At 50.4% G+C, this 20,436-nt stretch overlaps 2 protein-coding genes across 2 annotated transcripts in view; one reads left to right on the top strand and one right to left on the bottom strand.

Annotated features, from left to right (window-relative positions):
* Positions 1–1,951: 1,951 nt before the first annotated feature.
* LOC143219306 (uncharacterized) lies at positions 1,952–7,237 on the top strand. The gene has a single exon (XM_076445312.1). The coding sequence runs from the start codon at positions 1,952–1,954 to the stop codon at positions 7,235–7,237; it is 5,286 nt and encodes a 1,761-aa protein (XP_076301427.1).
* A 40-nt stretch (positions 7,238–7,277) lies between these two features.
* The window catches only part of LOC143219307 (uncharacterized), a 111,610-nt gene continuing 98,451 nt past the window's right edge, over positions 7,278–20,436 (bottom strand). The window contains exon 4 of the mRNA XM_076445313.1: positions 7,278–7,409. Within this exon, the coding sequence (XP_076301428.1) occupies positions 7,278–7,409 (132 nt within the window). The remainder of the gene's footprint in view (positions 7,410–20,436) is intronic.

Below are 20,436 nucleotides of genomic sequence, written 5' to 3' on the forward strand. Positions count from 1 at the left end.
CGACCCGCCCGGCTGGGCTCGGCTCGGCTCGAGGTCGAGGTCGTCTGTATCGACGATGGTGGCGGAGAGGCACGCGATTGGTCTGTCATCGCCAACTACGCCCCCACCCCCCCACCCTTTAAAATTAATGGAAAATGTAAACCTAAACGTAGAATCGGATTCGTAACCTCGAAGTTACAAGTCGATTCGCTCAACTATCAGGGGGGAGTAAATGCGGCGACTGTAGCGGCACTCACCACCGATGCGAAGTCAGCGTCGCGAAATTTGCGTTAAATTCGAACGTTTGAATCAGTTATTTTCTTTCGGGCCCTTTTCAGCCCTGAACCGTGGAAGCGCCGAAATTCGGGTTTCATTTTTAACGCGACAGCTTATACCCCCCGAGCGTTACCGACCACTGCCGGTGGTGGTCGGTAAGTTATCCTCCACCGAGGTCGACGCGCGTTACCGATGCACACGTAAAAAATATTTCGCGAATTTTCGCGCGGTAAACTTTCGTCTCCGCGTCCTCCGTCCGACGAGCCTACTCTCGCCCGCACCCGTCGGCCCGTTCTCGAGCTATACGGCGACAAAGAAATCGCAAAATTTCACTAATTTGACGTCACCGAAAAAGTTACGGCCAACTGTGAACTAAAGGTATATCGCCTTTCCGAATTTTCCGGGAGCCCGTCGGGCCTTCGGCCCCGCCCGGCTGGGCTCGGCTCGGCTCGAGGTCGAGGTCGTCTGTAGCGACGATGGTGGCGAAGAGAGGCGCGCGATTGGTCTGTCATCGCCAACCACCCCCCCCCCACCCCCTCCCTTTAAAATTAATGGAAAATGTAAACCTAAACGTAGAATCGGATTCGTAACCTCGAAGTTACAAGTCGATTCGCTCAACTATCATGGGAGAGAGAATGCGGCGACTGTAGCGGCACTCACCACCGATGCGAAGTCAGCGTCGCGAAATTGGCGTTAAATTCGAACGTTTGAATCAGTTATTTTCTTTCGGGCCCTTTTCAGCCCTGGACCGTGGAATCGCCGAGATTCGGATTTCATTTTTAACGCGGCAGCTTATACCCCCCGACCACTGCCGGTGGTGGTCGGTAACTTATCCTCCGCCGAGGTCGACGCGTCACCGATGCACACGTAAAAAATTTTTCGCGAATTTTTCGCGCGGTAAACCTTCGTCTCCACGTCCTCCGTCCGACGAGCCTACTCTCGCCCGCACCCGTCGACCCTTTCTCGATGTTAGACACTGTGTACTTGCGTGACACGGCCGTAACGGTTTCGACACGGAATCCTTGGGAGTTGAAAATCGGTTATTAAAAAAAAGCACCTTGTACGTTCAGCCGATGAAAATGTTTTGAATCTGAGCGAACGGGCAAATTCGGGAGCCGTACAGGTGACCTGTGACGTCATCTAGTCTGCGATGCTTGTGGCAGAACGTTACCGCGGAACAGCGAGTCGTTTATTATACGTAGAACGAACAGCACGCGTTAGGTCTAGCGAGGCATAAGATTTAGTCTCCGATCATTTTCGATTCAGTGCATTTAATTTCGATATTCAACATATTACCGATTCCGCGATACCGTTAATAATACCCTCGTTTTGTTACAAGATACTACGTAATAAACGTATACGTGTATTCAATTCATTTCGTTTGCTGTAATTATATTTGAGAATATATTTGGACTACTCAATCGAGATACTTTCGATAACAAATTAGTATCATTCACGCAATACCGTTCATTCAACCGAATCTCCTACTAAGAGAGGAATTCCTAGAGCAACCCTCAACCACCTTGCGATTTCAAAAAAATCATTTATCTCCTTCGATCTTTCGCGAGGCTCCAGGTTAAACAATTTGGTCCTTCGAGCCGGATTCTTTTTCTTGGTGGTTTGTTCGGTCCGAATTGACGGGCGAGTAGAAATCGTTTGAAATTGTAGTGACTAAGACGCAAAGCCGTTACCAAACATGACTTCCAAGTCAGCAACGATCGATACATTCGACAGCGTGTTTTATCGGCAACAACACGAGTGTGAATACTTAACGAAGTTCCTGACGAATTTAAAGAAAAAGGGAGAGAATAACTTTACGGTCCTGTACCTGGAGCAGCGGATGGCTCTACTACAAGAGACTTGGGCAAATATCAAGCAGCAAGATGGTTTCTTGAACGCCTGTTCACAAGACGATAAGGATAAATGGGAACATCCTTACTTCAAAGAAGCGACGATGGACAGTGCCACAGAGACGTATGACGACACTTGGATGTACATCAGCACTCATCTGGCAAATTTACGTCCGCGACTTAATGCGCCACTAGTAGAAAATACCACGGTTCCAAATTCAAACAAGCCGGTGAGTCAAGTGAATTCTGTCAAATTGCCGAAAGTGGATTTGCCGAAATTCGACGGCGATTACACCAAGTGGAAACCGTTCGAGGCGCGATTTAACTCCGGTATCATAAAAAATGTAACGTTAAGCGATGATGTTCGCCTGCAATATTTATTTAGTTGCCTGTCCGGAAAAGCACTATCCGCGGTCGAACATTTAGATGTTACCGAAAATAATTTTCAAATCGCGTGGGACAGATTAAAGGATACGTACGACAATGAACGTGTTATAGTAGGTTCTCTGCTCAAACAGCTTCATTCGTTTTCTACAATACGAAGCGACAGTTTAGAGTCAATGCAACAATTTACGTTGAAGTTTCGCAATACTCTAGAAGCGTTAAAGAAATTGGGTCGCGGAAGCGCTGAGGATCATTTAGTTTATTTACTAACCAGTAAATTCGACTCCGAATTAAACAAAGACTGGTATAAACTTCTCGGCAAAACGAGAGTGTATCCATCGTACGATACGGTCGAAGAATTCCTAGTAACGAAAGCGACGGCCGTCGAGTTAGCGGGCGAATCTCCATCCAAGTGCGAGAATATCGGAAAAACTACCGGTCAAGCGCGCGTGAAGACTAGCACGCATGTCGTGGAAGAAACGAAAGCTCAATTCATACCGTGCGTTTTTTGTACCGCGCCACATACGATTCGCGATTGCACGGCGTTCCGTAAACTCAACCCACGCGCTCGGTTCGATTTCTTGAAACCGCGTCGCGTATGTATTAATTGTTTGAATCAAAATCACACCGTGTCACTATGTAAAAGTACAAACGTATGTCGAGAATGCGGAGGGAAGCATCATACGCTCCTCCACCGAGGAGATAAAGGAAGCAACGGTAATAACGTACGCGCCGTCTCTAATAGTGCATCTCAGATCAATTCGAACTCTGCGAGAGCTCCATTCGTTAATAACCGGTCATCACCTGTCAAGTCTGACGGCACAACCGACCAGTCTCCCGGCGAGACGTCTAAAAATGTCGCGCTGCATTCTTCTGACACAGTTCCAAACGACGGCAAAACTGTCCTTCTCGCGACAGCTATAGTAAAAGTGTACGCACCCGACGGACGTACCAGGCTAGCACGTGCGTTACTTGACCAAGGGTCTCAATCGTCGTTCGTCACGATGAACCTGGTTCAAGATCTTCGATTACAAAAATCGCGAACCCCAGTGTCGGTAACGGGGCTCGGTGGCAACAATGTCAATAGCATCGATTATAGTTCACATATTAGAATAGGTCACACCGACGGAGATAAGCCGATAGCGGCAACACGCGCATATATTGTACGAAACATATCACAATACGCACCGCCGCGGATCAATGTCGAGAAATACCACGAATTCAAACATTTAACGCTCGCGGATCAAGATCCCACGTCGAATCACCGCATCGATATGTTAATCGGCGCTGAACTTTTCGGCCAGATTCTCAAACCGGGACTTCGACGGACTCGAAATGCGGGGCCAATAACGCAGAATACCGTGTTCGGGTGGATTCTGTCCGGTCAAGCATCCGATGCTAACCAGAACAGTCCAACAATTCTTGCTCATCATACGAGCATCAACGACGACCCGCTTGAGAAAGCACTGTGCAGGTTTTGGGAAAGCGAAGCGATTCCGTCGTGTTCGCTCGTCACTCAAGAGGAGAAACAATGCGAAAACCATTTCACCGATACGTACAGTCGCGACGATACCGGTCGTTTTATCGTGCGATTACCGTTTAACAAGCCGAAGCCAAGTGACTTCTTAGGCGATACACTTCGGGGAGCGGTTTCGGCCTTGACGCGATTAACCAACAAACTGCAAAACGATATTAATGTTAAAAGCGAATATACCGAATTCCTACGGGAATATGAGTCCCTCGGACACATGTCGCGACTCGGAACCGTCGATCGAAATTGTACGTACATACCGCATAGGGCCGTTATACGTAATGAAAGTAAAACCACTAAACTCCGAGTCGTTTTCAACGCGACAAACAAGAGTTCTAGCGGATACTCATTGAATGACTTATTACATGTCGGGCCTAAGTTGCAGCTTGACATAACGAGTATATTATTAAATTGGCGCATACATGAATACGTGATGGTCGCCGACATAGAAAAAATGTTCCGCCAAATTCTTGTCCATCCAGCCGATCGTCATTTCCAATGTATATTATGGATGAACGAAATTACAGACGAGTTGGAAGCGTACGAATTAAATACTATAACATACGGAACAGCGTGCGCACCGTATTTGTCAATGCGTGTAATCCGCGAGCTAAATACTCTCGACGGTGCCGATTATCCCCTCGCGTCGCCGGTTCTAAGCAATCAGGTATACGTCGACGATGTTTTTTTTGGATCGCCTGATAAAAAATTGTTAGAACAAACTCGTGTTCAACTATGCACGTTATTAGCTTGTGGGGGATTCAATTTGAGGAAATGGGCCGGAAACAATCCCGAAACGCTGTACAATATTCCCGAATGTGAGCATTCACACGCCATTGATTTGCGTATTTTTAATGAATCCGAATTAAAAGTATTAGGAATTCGTTGGATACCGTCAGAAGACGCCTTCTACTTTAGTTTACAACAATTCATCCCACGAACGGACCGAATGACTAAACGAGAGTTATTGACGGAGATTGCGAAACTGTTCGACCCCCTCGGATGGTTATCCCCTCTAGTTGTACGGGCAAAAATTCTCATGCAACAACAATGGCTTGAGCAACTAGGCTGGGATGATCAGGTCTCAGAATCCACGCAGGACTCCTGGAATGCATTTTGTATTGATTGGCGTGCGCTGAACGCGATGAGAATCCCGCGATGGATCCGTTATGGACCCGATTGTATATCGTTGCAATTACACGGTTTTAGCGATGCCTCACGTGCTGCGTTTTCCTGCGCCATATACGCTAGAGTCACGAGGATTAGCGGTGTCACGTATACTACATTATTGGCGGCAAAAACACGCGTTGCGCCCATCAAGACGTTGTCCATACCGATCCTTGAACTGAACGGGGCGGTAATGCTCTCGGAATTAATGTTACACGTGAAAACTGCGCTCTCGGCCCCGGCAGAACAAACGTTTTGTTGGACTGATTCAACGATTGTAATCGCGTGGCTACGAAAGCACCCGTCTACATGGAAAATCACCGTAGCGAATAGAACTTCAAAAATTCATACTAACCTACCGCAGGCGAATTGGCGACACGTTCCGACTAGCGATAACCCCGCGGATTTGAATTCTCGAGGCGTGAATGCGGATGACTTACTTTCCTCACAATTTTGGATCGAGGGACCGTCATGGCTTCGCGATAGCGAAGAACATTGGCCAGTGCAAAGAATCGTTGACACAAACGAAGAATATAGGTCGAGCGCGTCTCACGTGACAACAAATGTCGTCACTTGGGATGTATTTTCGAGAATCTCACGATGGACCACACTAGTCCGGGTAATCGCACACTGCAAACGGTTTATAAACATAGTACGTTCGAAAGCCGAGTCAGCGCGTTCTTCTCTTACCGCGTCAGAATTAAAAGACGCGGAACGATCTATATTCCGCTATATTCAGAATCAATTTTTCGCGGCGGAAATTAGTATGCTCTCAGAGGGTAAGTCCGTCAACAAACACTCTCCCCTCCCACCGCTCAACCCTTTCATCGACACAGAAGGGATTCTGCGAGTGGGCGGTAGGCTTCAAAACTCTTTTCTCGCGTGGGATACGAAACATCCCATAGTATTACCGAAACATATCGTATCCGATCTAATAATCACTTTTACGCATCGCATATCGTTGCATGGCGGTACGCAGATCACGATCCATACCGTACGCCAACGATTCTGGATACTTGGAATTCGGAACACCACGCGCAGAATTATACATAAATGCGTTCAATGCGCGCGATGGCGAGCGAAAACGGCGACTCAACTGATGCAGAATCTGGTACCTTCCCGATGTCGACCATCGCGACCTTTCGAGAACGTCGGCGTGGACTACGCGGGACCATACCAAGTTCGAGAAGCAGTGGGTCGAGGGAGACGAGCTCACAAAACGTATATCGCGGTCTTCATTTGCTTCGCGACCCATGCGGTACACGTTGAACTCGTCCATTCTTATTCGACAGAGGGATTTCTGGCAACCTTCGACAGATTTATTGCTCGTCGCGGGATTCCATCTACGGTCACCAGCGACAACGGGACGAATTTCGTTGGGGCTGCTCGAGAGCTCGCGCGCGATTTTAGCGAGGCTTGTCAATCTCCGGAATTACGTGACCGTTGCGCGGAGCTAAATATCAACTGGTCCTTTTATCCACCGGGCGCACCGCATCACGGAGGGATGCAGGAAGCAGCCGTTCGTTCCGTCAAATATCACCTTCGTCGGATAATAGGCACTTTCACACCTACCGCCGAGGAGATGGAGACGTTGCTGTGCAAGGTCGAGGCAACGCTAAATTCTCGGCCACTCACACGGATTCGAGACGATGCTGACTGTCTCGAAATACTGACTCCCGGACACTTCTTAACGGGTATTCCATTAGACATGCGACCAACTTCGTCAGTCGTGGACATACCGATATCGCGTCTTACTCGCTGGCGAACGTTGCAAAAATTCCAGGAACTACTCTGGAAGCATTGGTCTCGCGAATACTTGCAGGAACTGCAAACCCGATACAAGTGGAATACGGAGAAAGAGCAGATAAGGGAGAACGACATTGTACTCGTCGAGAATCCCTTGCTACCGCCTAATCGGTGGGAATTAGGACGAATCGTCGCAACCTATCCCGGGAAGGACGGGAACACTCGAGTGGTGGACGTGCGGACGAAGACATCGACATACCGACGGCCCATCACCCGTATTTGTAAACTACCAATCGACAAATGACGTTGACTTTCCGATAGTTATAAGCGTTAACCAACGGTTGTTACATATTTAATTTCTTTGCTGTTAGTTTTTTTTTTCGTAAGCATGATGTTGCGTGTCCCCGCAAGGTGGGCGGTGTTGTTAGACACTGTGTACTTGCGTGACACGGCCGTAACGGTTTCGACACGGAATCCTTGGGAGTTGAAAATCGGTTATTAAAAAAAAGCACCTTGTACGTTCAGCCGATGAAAATGTTTTGAATCTGAGCGAACGGGCAAATTCGGGAGCCGTACAGGTGACCTGTGACGTCATCTAGTCTGCGATGCTTGTGGCAGAACGTTACCGCGGAACAGCGAGTCGTTTATTATACGTAGAACGAACAGCACGCGTTAGGTCTAGCGAGGCATAAGATTTAGTCTCCGATCATTTTCGATTCAGTGCATTTAATTTCGATATTCAACATATTACCGATTCCGCGATACCGTTAATAATACCCTCGTTTTGTTACAAGATACTACGTAATAAACGTATACGTGTATTCAATTCATTTCGTTTGCTGTAATTATATTTGAGAATATATTTGGACTACTCAATCGAGATACTTTCGATAACAAATTAGTATCATTCACGCAATACCGTTCATTCAACCGAATCTCCTACTAAGAGAGGAATTCCTAGAGCAACCCTCAACCACCTTGCGATTTCAAAAAAATCATTTATCTCCTTCGATCTTTCGCGAGGCTCCAGGTTAAACACTCGAGCTATACGGCGACAAAGAAATCGCATAATTTCACTAATTTAACGTCATCGAAAAAGTTACGTCCAACTGGGAATTAAAGGTATATCGCCTTCCCGAATTTTCCGGGAGCCCATCGGGCCTTCGGCCCCGCTCGGCTCGGCTCGGCTCGGCTCGGCTCGGCTCGGCTCGGCTCGGCTCGGCTCGAGGTCGAGGTCGTCGGTAGCGACGATGGTGGCGGGGAGGCGCGCGATTGGTCTGTCATCGCCATCCTCCCCCCCAACCCCCCTCCCTTTAAAATGAATGGAACATGTAAACCTAAACGTAGAATCGGATTCGTAAGCTCAGAGTTACAAGTCGATTCGCTCAACTATCAGGGGAGAGTAAATGCGGCGACTGTAGCGGCACTCACCACCGATGCGAAGTCAGCGTCGCGAAATTGTCGTTAAATTCGAACGTTTGAATCAGTTATTTTCTTTCGGGCCCTTTTCAGCCCTGAACCGTGGAAGCGCCGAAATTCGGGTTTCATTTTTAACGCGGCAGCTTATACCCCCCGAGCGTTACCGACCACTGCCGGTGGTGGACTGTAAGTTATCCTCCGCCGAGGTCGACGCGCGTTACCGATACACACGTAAAAAATTTTTCGCGAATTGTCGCGAATTTTTCGCGCGGTAAACCTTCGTCTCTGCGTCCTCCGTCCAACGAGTCTACTCTCGCCCCGGGGGCGTTAACCCGTTCTCGAGCTATGCGGCGACAAAGAAATCGCAAAATTTCACTAATTTGACGTCACCGAAAAAGTTACGGCCAACTGGGAACGAAAGGTATATCGCCTTTCCGAATTTTCCGGGAGCCCATCGGGCCTTCGCCCCGCCCGGCTGGGCTCGGCTCGGCTCGGCTCGAGGTCGAGGTCGTCTGTAGCGACGATGGTGGCGAAGAGAGGCGCGCGATTGGTCTGTCATCGTCATCCTCCCCCCACCCCCCTCCCTTTAAAATTAATGGAAAATGTAAACCTAAATGTAGAATCGGATTCGTAACCTCGAAGTTACAAGTCGATTCGCTCAACTATCAGGGGATAGTAAATGCGGCGACTGTAGCGGCACTCACCACCGATGCGAAGTCAGCGTCGCCAAATTGTCGTTAAATTCGAACGTTTGAATCAGTTATATTCTTTCGGGCCCTTTTCAGCCCTGAACCGTGCAAGCGCCGAGATTCTGGTTTCATTTTTAACGCGGCAGCTTATACCCCCCGAGCGTTACCGACCACTGCCGATGGTGGACGGTAACTAATCCTCCGCCGAGGTCGACGCGTCACCGATGCACACGTAAAAAATCTTTCGCGAATTTTCGCGAATTTTTCGGGCGGTAAACCTTCGTCGCCGCGTCCTCCGTCCGTCGAGCCTACTCTCGCCCGCACCCGTCGACCCGTTCTCGAGCTATACGGCGACAAAGAAACTTTGATTTTGCACTAATTTGAGGTCATCGAAAAAGTTACGGCCAACTGGGAATTAAAGGTATATCGCCTTCACGAATTTTCCGGGAGCCCATCGGGCCTTCGACCCCGCTCGGCTCGGCTCGGCTCGAGGTCGAGGTCGTCGGTAGCGACGATGGTGGCGGGGAGGCACGCGATTGGTCTGGCATAGCCAACCCCCCCACCCCCCTCCCTTTAAAATTAATGGAAAATGTAAACCTAAACGTAGAGTCGGATTCGTAACCTCGAAGTTACGAGTCGATTCGCTCAACTATCAAGGGAGAGTAAACGCGGCGACTGTGGCGGCACTCGCCACCGATGCGAAGTCAGCGTCGCGAAGTTGGCGTTAAATTCGAACGTTTCAATCAGTTATTTTCTTTCGGGCCCACTTCAGCCCTGAACCGTGGAAGCGCCGAATTTCGGGTTTCATTTCTAAAGCGGGAGCTTATACCCCCCGAGCGTTACCGACCACTGCCCGTGGTGGTCGGTAACTTATCCTCCGCCGAGGTCGACGCGTCACCGATGCACACGTAAAAAATTTTTCGCGAATTGTCGCGAATTTTTCGCGCGGTAAACTTTCGTCTCCGCGTCCTCCGTCCGACGAGCCTACTCTCGCCCGCACCCGTCGGCCCGTTCTCGAGCTATACGGCGACAAAGAAATCGCAAAATTTCACTAATTTGACGTCACCGAAAAAGTTACGGCCAACTGTGAACTAAAGGTATATCGCCTTTCCGAATTTTCCGGGAGCCCGTCGGGCCTTCGGCCCCGCCCGGCTGGGCTCGGCTCGGCTCGAGGTCGAGGTCGTCTGTAGCAACGATGGTGGCGAAGAGAGGCGCGCGATTGGTCTGTCATCGCCAACCACCCCCCCCACCCCCTCCCTTTAAAATTAATGGAAAATGTAAACCTAAACGTAGAATCGGTTTCGTAACCTCGAAGTTACAAGTCGATTCGCTCAACTATCATGGGAGAGAGAATGCGGCGACTGTAGCGGCACTCACCACCGATGCGAAGTTAGCGTCGCGAAATTGGCGTTAAATTCGAACGTTTGAATCAGTTATTTTCTTTCGGGCCCTTTTCAGCCCTGGACCGTGGAAGCGCCGAGATTCGGATTTCATTTTTAACGCGGCAGCTTATACCCCCCGACCACTGCCGGTGGTGGTCGGTAACTTATCCTCCGCCGAGGTCGACGCGTCACCGATGCACACGTAAAAAATTTTTCGCGAATTTTTCGGGCGGTAAACCTTCGTCTCCGCGTCCTCCGTCCGTCGAGCCCACTCTCGCCCGCACCCGTCGACCCGTTCTCGAGCTATACGGCGACAAAGAAACTATGATTTTGCACTAATTTGACGTCATCGAAAAAGTTACGTCCAACTGGGAATTAAAGGTATATCGCCTTCCCGAATTTTCCGGGAGCCCATCTGGCCTTCGGCCCCGCTCGGCTCGGCTCGGCTCGGCTCGAGGTCGAGGTCGTCGGTAGCGACGATGGTGGCGGGGAGGCGCGCGATTGGTCTGTCATCGCTATCCTCCCCCCCAACCCCCCTCCCTTTAAAATGAATGGAACATGTAAACCTAAACGTAGAATCGGATTCGTAAGCTCGGAGTTACAAGTCGATTCGCTCAACTATCAGGGGAGAGTAAATGCGGCGACTGTAGCGGCACTCACCACCGATGCGAAGTCAGCGTCGCGAAATTTGCGTTAAATTCGAACGTTTGAATCAGTTATTTTCTTTCGGGCCCTTTTCAGCCCTGAACCGTGGAAGCGCCGAAATTCGGGTTTCATTTTTAACGCGGCAGCTTATACCCCCCGAGCGTTACCGACCACTGCCGGTGGTGGTCTGTAAGTTATCCTCCGCCGAGGTCGACGCACGTTACCGATACACACGTAAAAAATTTTTCGCGAATTGTCGCGAATTTTTCGCGCGGTAAACCTTCGTCTCTGCGTCCTCCGTCCAACGAGTCTACTCTCGCCCCGGGGCGTTAACCCGTTCTCGAGCTATGCGGCGACAAAGAAATCGCAAAATTGCACTAATTTGACGTCACCGAAAAAGTTACGGCCAACTGGGAACTAAAGGTATATCGCCTTTCCGAATTTTCCGGGAGCCCGTCGGGCCTTCGGCTCCGCCCGGCTGGGCTCGGCTCGGCTCGAGGTCGAGGTCGTCTGTAGCGACGATGGTGGCGAAGAGAGGCGCGCGATTGGTCTGTCATCGTCATCCTCCCCCCAACCCCCCTCCCTTTAAAATGAATGGAACATGTAAAACTAAACGTAGAATCGGATTCGTAACCTCGAAGTTACAAGTCGATTCGCTCAACTATCAGGGGAGAGTAAATGCGGCGACTGTAGCGGCACTCACCACCGATGCGAAGTCAGCGTCGCGAAATTTGCGTTAAATTCGAACGTTTGAATCAGTTATTTTCTTTCTGGCCCTTTTCAGCCCTGAACCGTGGAACCGCCGAAATTCGGGTGTTACGTCCCGGGTCGGATATGATCCGACGAAACGAGCCCAGACGGGGCGGGGACGTAACCGACCAATTTATTTAAGACGATCTTAGATCCACGTGGCGCGTAACGTCCACGTCTGATCAGGGACCCGATACCGGTGTTCGTCGTTGTTGAAAAGGCGAAGAGGGGAATAAAATGCGAACCGAGAGGGACGTCGTCCGTCGTGAACACCGCGTAGAACTAACACGCGTCGCGGTAGTAGAGATGGTTCCCAGTGGTCGAAGTGTCACTATGCGGGTGTGTGCAACTCGTCCGAACGCGTGGGTTTGCTCGATTTGTGACAGGAGATTTCGATCGAAGGGGAATAAGTGTTCTCTCGGTACCGAGCACCCTCTGGGCTCAGACGTACACGATTGATACACCAATTTTTGGGTTAGAAGAACGGACGTAGGAAGTCTAAGGAATTTGCGGAACAGGTCGGAGTCGAACAACCCTATGAAACACCGCGCGCACACTCACTTTCGCGATCACTTTAACCGGTCACTGGGAACGACACTTTAGAAGTGGAAGATATCGAGGAGCAGGATGTTGCTGAATAAAAGCTGCGAAGTAATAGGTTTAAACAAACAAAGTATAATGAACCAGAATAGATACAAAGTGATGATTTGCGAGCAGAACTCGTGAAACAAAATATAGTGACGGCTTGCGAGCAAGCTCGAACGAAATATATAGCACAGAATAAAATTCAGTAGTTTGCGAGCGAGCTCGTACAAAGCAAAAGAGCACAAAAATAAGAATTACGAACTTGAATTATAGTGCGAGCAAGCTCGTACAACAGAATAGCACAAAATAACAATTATAGCTTTGAATTATAATGCGAGCAAGCTCGTGCAACAAAATAGCGCAAAATACCAATTGTAATTTGAATAATGATGCGAGCAAGCTCATATGAACGAAATAGCGCAGGAATAGCAATGGTAATATGAAAGATAGTGCGAGCGAGCTCGTGTGAACAAAATAGCACAGTAATAGCAATTGTGATATGAATTATAAAGCGAGCGAGCTCGTACAAACAAAATAGCACAGAAATAGCAATCGTAATAAGAATTATAAAGCGAGCGAGCTCGTTCGAACAAAATAGCGCAGAAATAATGTCTGTAAGTATGGTATAAGAATTCACGAGCAAACTCGACAGATAATTTAGAAACAATTGAAATATAATTGAAATGGAAATGGTAGAAATGGTAAGGTGCAATACGACCTGAATATTGTGAGCGATTTAGAACAAAGTCCGAAAACGCGATTAACTGAACTCGACTGAAGACGCTAGAGAACTGAATGGTATGAATTCCAAAACTGGAAGGAGGATTCTGAACTGTATGAAATTCGGAACTAGAAGAGCGTCTGAACTAGAAGAGAGTCTGAACTAGAAGAGAGCGATTCGCGCGATTTCGTCTTATTTATAATGAGAGCGCGGACCATAGGGATTCGGTGAACCGTGAAGTCCTTTGTCTAAATCGTTCGAGGTACGGACGAATATGTTGTCGTCAATGTATACTTTTCGCAGTTTGAACGAGACGACGGTTTAGATGTACGTACACCTGTACTCGCGGTTGCCATGCTGGCGTCCGCTTGTACCGGTGACTATCGCGTCTTTTCCGATTCCCTATGTTCACGCTCACGGGGATATGTATATATATATAAATACGCGTAAGATATACATACATATCGCTGTGTACGGATTTAAACGCGATTTCGGTTTGGATTTTACGAAGGAGGTATAAGCATGTATAAGTATACCATATATATATTTATATATATGTATATACGGCGAGAATTTGCTCATATGAACAAAACCGACGCAACACGTCGGTACGACGTTACACGGGTTTCATTTTTAACGCGGCAGCTTATACCCCCCGAGCGTTACCGACCACTGCCGATGGTGGACGGTAACTTATCCTCCGCCGAGGTCGACGCGTCACCGATGCACACGTAAAAAATTTTTCGCGAATTTTTCGCGCGGTAAACCTTCGTCTCCGCGTCCTCCGTCCGACGAGCCTACTCTCGCCCGCAGCCGTCGACCCGTTCTCGAGCTATACGGCGACAAAGAAACTTTGATTTTGCACTAATTTGACGTCATCGAAAAAGTTACGGCCAACTGGGAACTAAAGGTATATCGCCTTCCCGAATTTTCCGGGAGCCCATCGGCCCTTCGGCCCCGCTCGGCTCGGCTCGGCTCGGCTCGAGGTCGAGGTCGTCGGTAGCGACGATGGTGGCGGGGAGGCGCCCGATTGGTCTGTCATCGCCATCCTCCCCCCCAACCCCCCTCCCTTTAAAATGAATGGAACATGTAAAACTAAACGTAGAATCGGATTCGTAAGCTCGAAGTTACAAGTCGATTCGCTCAACTATCAAGGTAGAGTAAACGCGGCGACTGTGGCGGCACTCGCCACCGATGCGAAGTCAGCGTCGCGAAGTTGGCGTTAAATTCGAACGTTTGAATCAGTTATTTTCTTTAGGGCCCTTTTCAGCCCTGAACCGTGGAAGCGCCGAAATTCGGGTTTCATTTTTAACGCGGCAGCTTATACCCCCCGAGCGTTACCGATCACTGCCGGTGGTGGTCGGTAAGTTATCCTCCACCGAGGTCGACGCGCGTTACCGATGCACACGTAAAAAATATTTCGCGAATTTTCGCGCGGTAAACTTTCGTCTCCGCGTCCTCCGTCCGAGAGCCTACTCTCGCCCGCACCCGTCGACCCGTTCTCGAGCTATACGGCGACAAAGAAATCGCAAAATTTCACTAATTTAACGTCACCGAAAAAGTTACGGCCACCTGGGAATTAAAGGTATATCGCATTCCCGAATTTTCCGTGAGCCCATCGGGCCTTCGGCCCCGCCCGGCTGGGCTCGGCTCGGCTCGAGGTCGAGGTCGTCTGTAGTGACGATGGTGGCGGAGAGGCGCGCGATTGGTCTGTCATCGCCAACCACCCCCCCCCCTCCCTTTAAAATTAATGGGAAATGTAAACCTAAACGTAGAATCGGATTCGTAACCTCGAAGTTACAAGTCGATTCGCTCAACTATCAGGGGAGAGTAAATGCGGCGACTGTAGCGGCACTCACCACCGATGCGAAGTCAGCGTCGCGAAATTGGCGTTAAATTCGAACGTTTGAATCAGTTATTTTCTTTCAGGCCCATTTCAGCCCTGAACCGTGCAAGCGCCGAGATTCGGATTTCATTTTTAACGCGGCAGCTTATACCCCCCGAGCGTTACCGACCACTGCCGACGGTGGACGGTAACTTATCCTCCGCCGAGGTCGACGTGTCACCGATGCACACGTAAAAAATTTTTCGCGAATTTTTGCGCGGTAAACTTTCGTCTCCGCGTCCTCCGTCCGACGAGCCTACTCTCGCCTGCACCCGTCGGCCCGTTCTCGAGCTATACGGCGACAAAGAAATCGCAAAATTTCACTAATTTGACGTCACCGAAAAAGTTACGGCCAACTGGGAACTAAAGGTATATCGCCTTTCCGAATTTTCCGGGAGCCTGTCGGGCCTTCGGCCCCGCCCGGCTGGGCTCGGCTCGGCTCGAGGTCGAGGTCGTCTGTAGTGACGATGGTGGCGGAGAGGCGCGCGACTGGTCTGTCATCGCCAACCACCCCCCCTCCCTTTAAAATTAATGGGAAATGTAAACCTAAACGTAGAATCGGATTCGTAACCTCGAAGTTACAAGTCGATTCGCTCAACTATCAGGGGAGAGTAAATGCGGCGACTGTAGCGGCACTCACCACCGATGCGAAGTCAGCGTCGCGGAAATTGGCGTTAAATTCGAACGTTTGAATCAGTTATTTTCTTTCGGGCCCTTTTCAGCCCTGAACCGTGCAAGCGCCGAGATACGGGTTTCATTTTTAACGCGGCAGCTTATACCCCCCGAGCGTTACCGACCACTGCCGGTGGTGGTCGGTAAGTAATCCTCCGCATAGGTCGACGCGTCACCGATGCACACGTAAAAAATTTTTCGAGAATTGTTGCGAATTTTTAAACCTTCGTCTCCGCGTCCTCCGTCCGAGAGCCTACTCTCGCCCGCACCCGTCGACCCGTTCTCGAGCTATACGGCGACAAAGAAATCGCAAAATTTCACTAATTTAACGTCACCGAAAAAGTTACGGCCACCTGGGAATTAAAGGTATATCGCATTCCCGAATTTTCCGTGAGCCCATCGGGCCTTCGGCCCCGCCCGGCTGGGCTCGGCTCGGCTCGAGGTCGAGGTCGACTGTAGCGACGATGGTGGCGAAGAGAGGCGCGCGATTGGTCTGTCTTCGCCAACCACCCCCCCACCCCCCTCCCTTTAAAATTAATGGGAAATGTAAACCTAAACGTAGAATCGGATTCGTAACCTCGAAGTTACAAGTCGATTCGCTCAACTATCAGGGGAGAGTAAATGCGGCGACTGTAGCGGCACTCACCACCGATGCGAAGTCAGCGTCGCGAAATTGGCGTTAAATTCGAACGTTTGAATCAGTTATTTTCTTTCAGGCCCATTTCAGCCCTGAACCGTGCAAGCGCCGAGATTCGGATTTCATTTTTAACGCGGCAGCTTATACCCCCCGAGCGTTACCGACCACTGCCGATGGTGGACGGTAACTTATCCTCCGCCGAGGTCGACGCGTCACCGATGCACACGTAAAAAATTTTTCGAGAATTTTTCGCTCGGTAAACCTTCGTCTCCGCGTCCTCCGTCCGACGAGCCTACTCTCGCCCGCAGCCGTCGACCCGTTCTCGAGCTATACGGCGACAAAGAAACTTTGATTTTGCACTAATTTGACGTCATCGAAAAAGTTACGGCCAACTCGGAATTAAAGGTATATCGCCTTCCCGAATTTTCCGGGAGCCCATCGGGCCTTCGGCCCCGCTCGGCTCGGCTCGGCTCGGCTCGAGGTCGAGGTCGTCGGTAGCGACGATGGTGGCGGGGAGGCGCCCGATTGGTCTGTCATCGCCATCCTCCCCCCCAACCCCCCTCCCTTTAAAATGAATGGAACATGTAAAACTAAACATAGAATCGGATTCGTAAGCTCGAAGTTACAAGTCGATTCGCTCAACTATCAAGGTAGAGTAAACGCGGCGACTGTGGCGGCACTCGCCACCGATGCGAAGTCAGCGTCGCGAAGTTGGCGTTAAATTCGAACGTTTGAATCAGTTATTTTCTTTCGGGCCCTTTTCAGCCCTGAACTGTGGAAGCGCCGAAATTCGGGTTTCATTTTTAACGCGGCAGCTTATACCCCCCGAGCGTTACCGACCACTGCCGGTGGTGGTCGGTAAGTTATCCTCCACCGAGGTCGACGCGCGTTACCGATGCACACGTAAAAAATATTTCGCGAATTTTCGCGCGGTAAACTTTCGTCTCCGCGACCTGCGTCCGACGAGCCTACTCTCGCCCGCACCCGTCGGCCCATTCTCGAGCTATACGGCGACAAAGAAATCGCAAAATTTCACTAATTTGACGTCACCGAAAAAGTTACGGCCAACTGGGAACTAAAGGTATATCGCCTTTCCGAATTTTCCGGGAGCCCATCGGGCCTTCGGCCCCGCTCGGCTGGGCTCGGCTCGGCTCGAGGTCGAGGTCGTCTGTAGCGACGATGGTGGCGAAGAGAGGCGCGCGATTGGTCTGTCTTCGCCAACCACCCCCCCACCCCCCTCCCTTTAAAATTAATGGGAAATGTAAACCTAAACGTAGAATCGGATTCGTAACCTCGAAGTTACAAGTCGATTCGCTCAACTATCAGGGGAGAGTAAATGCGGCGACTGTAGCGGCACTCACCACCGATGCGAAGTCAGCGTCGCGAAATTGGCGTTAAATTCGAACGTTTGAATCAGTTATTTTCTTTCAGGCCCTTTTCAGCCCGGAACCGTGCAAGCGCCGAGATTCGGATTTCATTTTTAACGCGGCAGCTTATACCCCCCGAGCGTTACCGACCACTGCCGATGGTGGACGGTAACTTATCCTCCGCCGAGGTCGACGCGTCACCGATGCACACGTAAAAAATTTTTCGAGAATTTTTCGCTCGGTAAACCTTCGTCTCCGCGTCCTCCGTCCGACGAGCCTACTCTCGCCCGCAGCCGTCGACCCGTTCTCGAGTTATACGGCGACAAAGAAACTTTGATTTTGCACTAATTTGACATCATCGAAAAAGTTACGGCCAACTCGGAATTAAAGGTATATCGCCTTCCCGAATTTTCCGGGAGCCCATCGGGCCTTCGGCCCCGCTCGGCTCGGCTCGGCTCGGCTCGAGGTCGAGGTCGTCGGTAGCGACGATGGTGGCGGGGAGGCGCCCGATTGGTCTGTCATCGCCATCCTCCCCCCCAACCCCCCTCCCTTTAAAATGAATGGAACATGTAAAACTAAACGTAGAATCGGATTCGTAAGCTCGAAGTTACAAGTCGATTCGCTCAACTATCAAGGTAGAGTAAACGCGGCGACTGTGGCGGCACTCGCCACCGATGCGAAGTCAGCGTCGCGAAGTTGGCGTTAAATTCGAACGTTTGAATCAGTTATTTTCTTTCGGGCCCTTTTCAGCCCTGAACTGTGGAAGCGCCGAAATTCGGGTTTCATTTTTAACGCGGCAGCTTATACCCCCCGAGCGTTACCGACCACTGCCGGTGGTGGTCGGTAAGTTATCCTCCACCGAGGTCGACGCGCGTTACCGATGCACACGTAAAAAATATTTCGCGAATTTTCGCGCGGTAAACTTTCGTCTCCGCGACCTGCGTCCGACGAGCCTACTCTCGCCCGCACCCGTCGGCCCATTCTCGAGCTATACGGCGACAAAGAAATCGCAAAATTTCACTAATTTGACGTCACCGAAAAAGTTACGGCCAACTGGGAACTAAAGGTATATCGCCTTTCCGAATTTTCCGGGAGCCCATCGGGCCTTCGGCCCCGCTCGGCTGGGCTCGGCTCGGCTCGAGGTCGAGGTCGTCTGTAGCGACGATGGTGGCGAAGAGAGGCGCGCGATTGGTCTGTCTTCGCCAACCACCCCCCCACCCCCCTCCCTTTAAAATTAATGGGAAATGTAAACCTAAACGTAGAATCGGATTCGTAACCTCGAAGTTACAAGTCGATTCGCTCAACTATCAGGGGAGAGTAAATGCGGCGACTGTAGCGGCACTCACCACCGATGCGAAGTCAGCGTCGCGAAATTGGCGTTAAATTCGAACGTTTGAATCAGTTATTTTCTTTCAGGCCCTTTTCAGCCCGGAACCGTGCAAGCGCCGAGATTCGGATTTCATTTTTAACGCGGCAGCTTATACCCCCCGAGCGTTACCGACCACTGCCGATGGTGGACGGTAACTTATCCTCCGCCGAGGTCGACGCGTCACCGATGCACACGTAAAAAATTTTTCGAGAATTTTTCGCTCGGTAAACCTTCGTCTCCGCGTCCTCCGTCCGACGAGCCTACTCTCGCCCGCAGCCGTCGACCCGTTCTCGAGTTATACGGCGACAAAGAAACTTTGATTTTGCACTAATTTGACATCATCGAAAAAGTTACGGCCAACTCGGAATTAAAGGTATATCGCCTTCCCGAATTTTCCGGGAGCCCATCGGGCCTTCGGCCCCGCTCGGCTCGGCTCGGCTCGGCTCGAGGTCGAGGTCGTCGGTAGCGACGATGGTGGCGGGGAGGCGCCCGATTGGTCTGTCATCGCCATCCTCCCCCCCAACCCCCCTCCCTTTAAAATGAATGGAACATGTAAAACTAAACGTAGAATCGGATTCGTAAGCTCGAAGTTACAAGTCGATTCGCTCAACTATCAAGGTAGAGTAAACGCGGCGACTGTGGCGGCACTCGCCACCGATGCGAAGTCAGCGTCGCGAAGTTGGCGTTAAATTCGAACGTTTGAATCAGTTATTTTCTTTCGGGCCCTTTTCAGCCCTGAACCGTGGAAGCGCCGAAATTCGGGTTTCATTTTTAACGCGGCAGCTTATTCCCCCCGAGCGTTACCGACCACTGCCGGTGGTGGTCGGTAAGTTATCCTCCACCGAGGTCGACGCGCGTTACCGATGCACACGTAAAAAATATTTCGCGAATTTTCGCGCTGTAAACTTTCGTCTTCGCGTCCTCCGTCCGACGAGCCTACTCTCGCCCGCACCCGTCGGCCCGTTCTCGAACTATACGGCGACAAAGAAATCGCAAAATTTCACTAATTTGACGTCACCGAAAAAGTTACGGCCAACTGGGAACTAAAGGTATATCGCCTTTCCGAATTTTCCGGGAGCCTGTCGGGCCTTCGGCCCCGCTCGGCTCGGCTCGATGTCGAGGTCGTCGGTAGCGACGATGGTGGCGGGGAGGCGCGCGATTGGTCTGTCATCGCCATCCTCCCCCCCAACCCCCCTCCCTTTAAAATGAATGGAACATGTAAAACTAAACGTAGAATCGGATTCGTAACCTCGAAGTTACAAGTCGATTCGCTCAACTATCAGGGGAGAGTAAATGCGGCGACTCTAGCGGCACTCACCACCGATGCGAAGTCAGCGTCGCGAAATTGGCGTTAAATTCGAACGTTTGAATCAGTTATTTTC

Source organism: Lasioglossum baleicum, unplaced genomic scaffold, assembly GCF_051020765.1.
Source record: "Lasioglossum baleicum unplaced genomic scaffold, iyLasBale1 scaffold0022, whole genome shotgun sequence".
NCBI classification, from domain to species: Eukaryota; Metazoa; Arthropoda; class Insecta; order Hymenoptera; family Halictidae; genus Lasioglossum; species Lasioglossum baleicum.